At 46.7% G+C, this 7,140-nt stretch overlaps 1 protein-coding gene across 1 annotated transcript in view; it reads right to left on the bottom strand.

Annotated features, from left to right (window-relative positions):
• The window catches only part of Plpp3 (phospholipid phosphatase 3), a 79,247-nt gene that overhangs the window by 40,305 nt on the left and 31,802 nt on the right, over nt 1-7,140 (bottom strand). The window contains exon 2 of the mRNA XM_005353498.2: nt 438-595. Within this exon, the coding sequence (XP_005353555.1) occupies nt 438-595 (158 nt within the window). The remainder of the gene's footprint in view (nt 1-437; nt 596-7,140) is intronic.

The following is a 7,140-nucleotide window of genomic DNA, read 5'->3' as shown; positions in this document are numbered from 1 at the left end:
ACCACCACCACCACCACCACCACCACCACCACCACCACCACGACTCAGCAAACTGGGAGGCAAGAGCACAGAAAACACCTTGGCTAGCTGACAAGGATGGGACTCAGCCTCCTAACACAGAGTGGCTCAGAGTGGAAGAGATGTCTCAGATCCGATCTCAACCGAGTCTTACTCTATGGATATTAGAGAAGAAAACCAATATTTAAACTCCATGAGAGCATCATGAGGATAGAGAACATTAAATACTTTTTAGAAGGTGTTTCTAAGTGTTTACATGTTTATCTCCCCGCAAATGTTCGTATTTACAAACAGTATTAGCTGCCCAAGGCAAAACAACACTGGATGAAGTTCTTTGGTGGAAGTCTCTTTTGGCTGGTCGCAGCCTCCAAGGGCTCAGATAGGCTGCAGTGTGACAAGGGCAGAGGCAGGACACTTACCGCCAGGATGGCGATGACGATCCCCACAGCACAGAGCACAGCGTCGTTTATGGTCTCACTGACTTTCAGGGGGTACTTGATGCTCTCGTCGTTGCAGTAAAACCCACGGCGGTAAGGCTTAATGGTGCTTGTCTCAATGATGAGGAAGGGCAGAGCCGCTGGGGGAGCACACATGAGGGGAAGGGGAGATAAAAGAGAGATCAGTGCAAGGAGCCGAAGGGGAACATCCTACGGCAGAGACTGCCCCAAATATCAGACAGAAATGCTACAGCAATTCTTCATCTGTGGGATTCTGCAGCCTCTGAGAAGCCTTCATGACGTGTATCCCCCTTCTCCCCATTCATCACCCCAGGGAAAATGGCTTCCTTCTCCTTTTTTTGTTCCTTGAGGTAGTGGAGGAGTTGGGAAAGGGAGTCTTCCACTCCCTGCTAAAAAGTTAAAGCCAGGTTTTTAAGGAGCAACGCAACCCAAAACTGTTGTGGTTGGTTAGGTGTCCAGGGCGACGTCTCCTGGGCCCTAACTAACCACCTCTACCCTGAGAAGCTCATCTGAAGGCCAAGCACGTTCCACACAGTTGTGCAGGCACCAGAGTCCTAGATTCACCATTTCCTAGCTACGTGGCTGCTGACCTCAGTCTGTCTTCCTCAGCTCAGTCAGTCAGAGAACTTGGAGCTGAATCCTAGATTCACCGTTTCCTAGCTACGTGGCTGCCGACCTCAGTCCGTCTTCCTCAGCTCAGCCACCTCCCAGTAAACGTGCTTGTGAGCAGTCCTTTCCTGTACATAGACCCTCTGGCAGGGTCTGGCTCAGCAGTCACCATTTTCAAGTCTTTTCCCCCCACTGTTCAGAGAGGTAGACTAAAGTTGAGTTCAACCCTTCCACTGATATCCCAGATAGCAGCCCCCCAGGGCACAGAAAGTACCAGATCATCACAAGCCCAGAAGTTCCTCAAAGCCCAGAAGCATAAGCAACTGTCCACCATATTAAGTCTGGCACGAATACTACAGTCACCTCCTACCAGGGTGCCTGGCCCACAAGGCCTCCTGCACACAATCACTAGTTCACTTCTTTTTGTTGTGGTTGTTGTTTTGAGACAGGGTATCATTATGTAGCTCTGGCTGGCCTGGAACTCACAGAGATCCACCTGCCTCTGCCTACCAAGTGCTGAGATTAAAGGCGAGTGCCAGTACTCCTGGCTGGTTGAAAGACTTGGAAGGCTGTCTCCATGAACATGCTAGTGCCTTGCTAAAGGGCAACCAATGGTTTGCCATGGCATGAGTAACACGAAATCTTTAGCCCCATCCAAGGAAAGAATCTCTCTCCTTCAGCCTCCAGTCAGCCTCCAGTCTTCCAGTCCTCCTCTGGATACCAAGGAAACAGGCACAGATTGGCTCACATCATTCCCAAGGCTAACAATCACGTTAGTGCACCGAATAGCAGAGCAACCCAGAGGTCACTTTAGAGCATCATTTCAGCACTACCCTTCCCTTCTTCTAGGGGGAAGACAAGAGACTCAGAATCTTTAGCTCATGTAGGGCTTTTGAAGCCTACCCCTCCAAGCGCCTAAATCCCTAATTTAACTCAGCAAATTGCTTTCATTCAAATGTGAAATTCATTAGTGGGGAGAAAAATCCCAAGATAAGCAATTGTTTAAAAGATAAAATTCCCTTTTCATTTTTTTTTTTTAAATTCAATTCATGTCACGTTACTCAAACTCCCAGACCGCCTCTGAAAAAAAGTACCACGAACTCCACAATTTTTCAATTACTCTGGGCCAGACCAGCAGCGATAAAAACACCGGCTTTCCAAAGCGTGTATTTATGTATCGCAGTGCATACACACATGGATTTATTTGGTTTTATTCTTTGGATTTATTTGAATTCTACGGCTATTTATTTTGTGACCCCCTAACTGCTTCCTGCTAGAACAACAATTTACTTTATCAAATTCATACTGGCGCTTTGAAAAGAAGCACAAGCAACACACCGCAGTATCGGGCCTGACCTTCTCAAAGTAAACACAGAGGGGCCCTGAAAGGCAATAACCATTAACTTTAGAAACTCTCTCTGCCCTGGAGTAGGGGGGTGGGAGGCAGTGGATAAATATGTTGGTGTCGCAGTAACAGAAGTCGGCTGATGGTCTGGGGCTGGGGGCCTGGGAGGGATAACACACGGGCTCAGCCCTTCTTTACTCCACGGCCTAGAGATTTTGAAATGGACCCAAGTTGGCTCTGCAGAGGGACTGGGAAGCCAGACACTGATATTATAGCATACTTTTAGAGCTCTGAGCATTGCGGTGATGAGATAGATGCTTGGCTGAGCTGCGGCCTCTGAGGTGCTTAGGAACTAAGGAAAAAGCCTCAGGATAGGAACAGACTGCCGGTGCCTGCCGTTCATGGCTCATGCTTAGACCTCCAGCATCCATATCCAATAGTTTCACATGATCAGCCTGTAAACCATGTTTCTGAGGAAAATAAGGCATGCATAAAAGAACTCTGGAGTTAGGACAGAGCTAGCCTAATGATCTCGGGGTTGCTGTCTACTTGAGCAGGTCATTTCACATCTTCAAGAATTCCCTTTCTCATCTGCTAAATGAGAAGATTAAAACCTAAGTTCAGTTTTCCAGGGATGACGGGATAAACTGGTGCGTTCAGCCATTCACTCAGCAGGTTTGTACTGACTTTTTAACTGTGTTTGTTCTGTTCGGAAATATAAGTCCCCCAGACACTACCCTCAGGGAGTTTCCAGTCCAGTCAGGGAACGAACACACATACATACACACACATACACACACATACACACACATACACACACACACACGGAGGGGGGGGTGAAGGGGAGGAAAGGAAGAGAGAGAGAGAGAGAGAGAGAGAGAGAGAGAGAGAGAGAGAGCGCGCGAGAGCGAGCACATCTTTCTAGGAAGCCTTGGCTGAAAGAAATCCAAAGCAACACACAGGCAGTAATAACACGGTCTAAGACACACCGAGGACACTTGATCAATGTCAACAGGAGATGAGAGGGACCCAAGGAGAAGGCTCGGAAAGGAAAACCATCTGGTTTGTTCCTCTGCCCTCTCTGGCTGGGAACAACACAGATGCTTTCTTTGCCTGTGGCTTGGGGAGGGTTTCCGCTTCTGATTATACGGGTGATGACTGCAAACAGACAAGAGGTTGGATCTAAATAGTTTCTGTTTATTTTCTTGAAAGGCGTGGAGATATCATTTAGAAAACCCAATGGACTTTTCTATCTCCTTTACAAACTTGTGGTATTTACTGAGGGTGATGCCAGTCAAATCTTGACTTTCCTCCAGAAAGAGTTGAGAGAAACTGAATGAACACTCCCCCAACTGGACAGCTAGTTCTCGAGACAGAAGAGCAGGCTTTGCTTCAGGAGAGCAACAGAGGAAGGGAAGGAGGGGTCCTTTCCAAAGCAGTGTGTCTCTGTTCCCATTATTGCTGGCAATTTTATTGTCTTCTGCTGTCTTTATTTGGCTTCAAACAAACAACTTCACAGCATCCTAGGGTGAGATGCTTGACATAGCTTCGTCCTTAGAGAAGTTCATGTGGTTGTTAAGAAGTCACAAACCAAGGGCCTGGCAGCGGTGGCACACACCTTTAATCACACACAGGAGGCAGATGGATCTTTGAGTTTGAGGCCAGCCTGGTCTACAGATGTCTACAGACGGAGTTCCAGGACAGCCAGAGCTACATAGATACAATGTGTCTCAAACAACAACAACAAAGCAGGAACACAAAGAGTGACAAACATTGCCAATGCAAGGACCGATGCTTGTGTAGAAAGGCCCGGAGAGAACAAAACTCCTCTCCTGGGGCACTAGAGGGAGCTTACAGGGGCTGCAGACTTGAGCCCACCCTTGCCTGAATGAGTAGAAGAAACTTCTGGGCCCCAGGGACCATGTAATGTGCACCCAATGAAGATGCAATGCAAGTAAGGATTCCAGTCCTGGCATTCACAAAAGGACAACCATTACAGAGTACAGTTTCAAACTTTGCTGCAGTCAGGAGGAGACAACTCAACAGTGAACAGAAGAAAGAGAGACACAGCACAAAGACTAATAGTGGTAGCTAACATTTACTGAGCAAGCATTATGTGTGTCCGCACTTGAGGATCCCCACATGCACTCCTGTGGGCTAACAGCCTACTTACTTACTGATTGAGCTATGCAGATGAAAGAGGCTAAGTCCCAAGCTCCAAGGGGTCCAAAGGCCAATCACAAGAGAGCTAGCATGGGAAGCCACCCTATGTTTCAAAGAGATTAAGGCGATTTAGCAAAGTCACTCTGTCAGTTAATGGTGAAGCTGGACGGCGTTCAAATGACCTGACTAAATCTTGGGTGCTTTCTAGAGTGAGTCACTTAAACCAGAAGCACCCATGAGTATGGAGAAACGAGCTGAAGCTCCCCCAGTAACGCTCACGCCTCTGCAGAGAGCAGAGAGAGAGAGAGAGAGAGAGAGAGAGAGAGAGAGAGAGAGAGAGAGAGAGAGAAAAGGGCTTTTTGAACAGTCAAGACAGCCCTCCTAGCTAAAGTTCACTGAAAATCCACTGCATGCCACACACACTAATTAGATACACACGTGTCTAATTTAGTCACAGATCTGAAGCCAATATCATAGAATTTCGATTTATTGATAATAAAATGTGTATTATGAGCTCTCTGCAAATGAGAAGAGAGAGAATAATCCAAAGTGTCTAGACTCCCACTCAAGCCTCTCTCCTCCTTTTAATCAAGGATCAATTAACTTCCTATACCTCTAGGGGCTTCGTGGGCTGTGTAGGCTGCAGAGGAGGCGAAATCTGAACGCAGTGACAAACACTTAATGGGCAGAAAATCAAAGCACGAAGAAAGGCCGCTGTGTTGGGTTCAGGCCTTTGAAACTTTGCTGGCTTTGAAAAACTAACACTTGGGCAGGTTGGGTGGTTTGGGGGTGGGGTGTAAAAAAAACACAGGATAAGTTTTCATGGCCCACCCATTGATCAAGTCATGTGGGAAGTGTTACCAGAGTGACCTAGCCCCAAAGCCAACTCCCCGCAGCCATGGCTTCATATCTGCACAAAATTAAACACAGCCTCTTCTCTCAAAGTGCCTTTAAGAAGCCCTTGATGGGGTAGGGTGAGCAGAGCAGGAGGGTAAATCAGAAGTGCCTACACTTCTCTGCATGGCCCAAACCCAGACTGTCGGGGAGGGCACTTCTCTGTCCTGTGAAACACATCCTCGCGATGCCTCTCCCGAGACTCGCCCAATTTTCCACTTGAACCATCTGTTCTTATCTTCACTTGATCTCAGTCAAACCGGGTGAGAAGCTGTTGGAGGTATCTCCAAATAAACAGCGTCTAAGATCTGTGAGAGTAATAATTAAAGCGACATCCGCAGAGCGCCTACGTGCTTACCGGCAAAATGACACAGGACACACAATACACGCATAGGCACAGGCACAACCTAGCTGCTGAGACCAGGCAGTTGCAGGTACTCACGTGGCAGGAGCTTCGTGAGCCTTATCGATAGGACAGAGTTATGAGTGAGTCCTGTTCAAAATGTTTACAAACACAAACACCAAGGATCAGAAAAGCCAAAGAAGCTCACCCAAGTGCAGAGCAAAGGACACTCATCTGCACGAGATATTAGAGCTGCAGCTGGAAGGCACTGAGTTCCCTCTAAAGGGTTTGGAGTCTGTTTTGCAGTTTATTTAGTGTCTACGATAACTGTGAAAATGTGTGTGTATTGTTATTTTCATTGTACTCAGCAGATCACTGACAACAAAAGTTTTCTATTCTTCAAGGTCTCCAAGTGCATCCATAGGTCACTGGGACTAGAACCCAGCTCTGTCTTTCTTTTGGTTCGTATTTTCTTCCTCCCTGACCTGACCCTTCTTTATAAATGCATTCCCTGTTAAAATATGACTAAGTCAAATCACTTAAGGTCAGAATGGTCAACCCAACAACTACTTAGAGGTTCAAAATACAAATATTTATGTTGCCAGTAAGTGACAGAATTTCTATTTAAAGTAATTAATTGCCTCTGGTCTTAGACGTGTGCAAACTTTCTTTGGTTTATAATATTTGTCCAGATTTTTAGACTGGACAGAATCCAGATGAGCAGGATCTAAGTTTACTATGAAGGCGTTTCTTCAGCTTTGAAACAGTCTCCATGGAAAACAACTTGCTGTTGGCGGGCAGGAACAGGCAGTATTCGGACTGAGGCTTTGCTTGACAAACGCTCAGTTTTCAGGGCTAGAAAGTTCAGGCCTAAATGGAGAAACTCAGGGGAGATTGAGTCCTGCTGCTTGCGTTTCCTGAGCCCAAGGCTGAGGTCTCTTGCGTAGATAAGCAAACAAGAACGGGCAGTCTCAAGAACTGGGCACTGTTAGGTGCTGGGGCCACAGCAGTGAGTAAGGACTTGCTGTGTTTCAGCTTCTCAGCCTCAGGAAATCTGGAGTTCCATGGCAAAGAGAAACCTGTCTGTGGCCTAATCCTGGGTATTATAAAGACCTCTGGGTGCCCTTACTTGAAAGTGCTGACAGTGAAGACATTACTAGTTTTCAGTACTCCAGATGGAATTGAAGGCCTTGAACTTGCTAAGCAATCACTCAAACTACTAAGCTATAAGCCTAGCACCATAGAATAATTAATATCAATCTTCAACTCTGGTTGTTTTGGCCTTTCTAGTTGGATTCTTTGCAAGTATT

The sequence above is a fragment of the Microtus ochrogaster genome, chromosome 10, assembly GCF_000317375.1.
Source record: "Microtus ochrogaster isolate Prairie Vole_2 chromosome 10, MicOch1.0, whole genome shotgun sequence".
In the NCBI taxonomy this organism is placed as follows: Eukaryota; Metazoa; Chordata; class Mammalia; order Rodentia; family Cricetidae; genus Microtus; species Microtus ochrogaster.
This window is presented reverse-complemented; position numbering and strand designations above follow the sequence as displayed.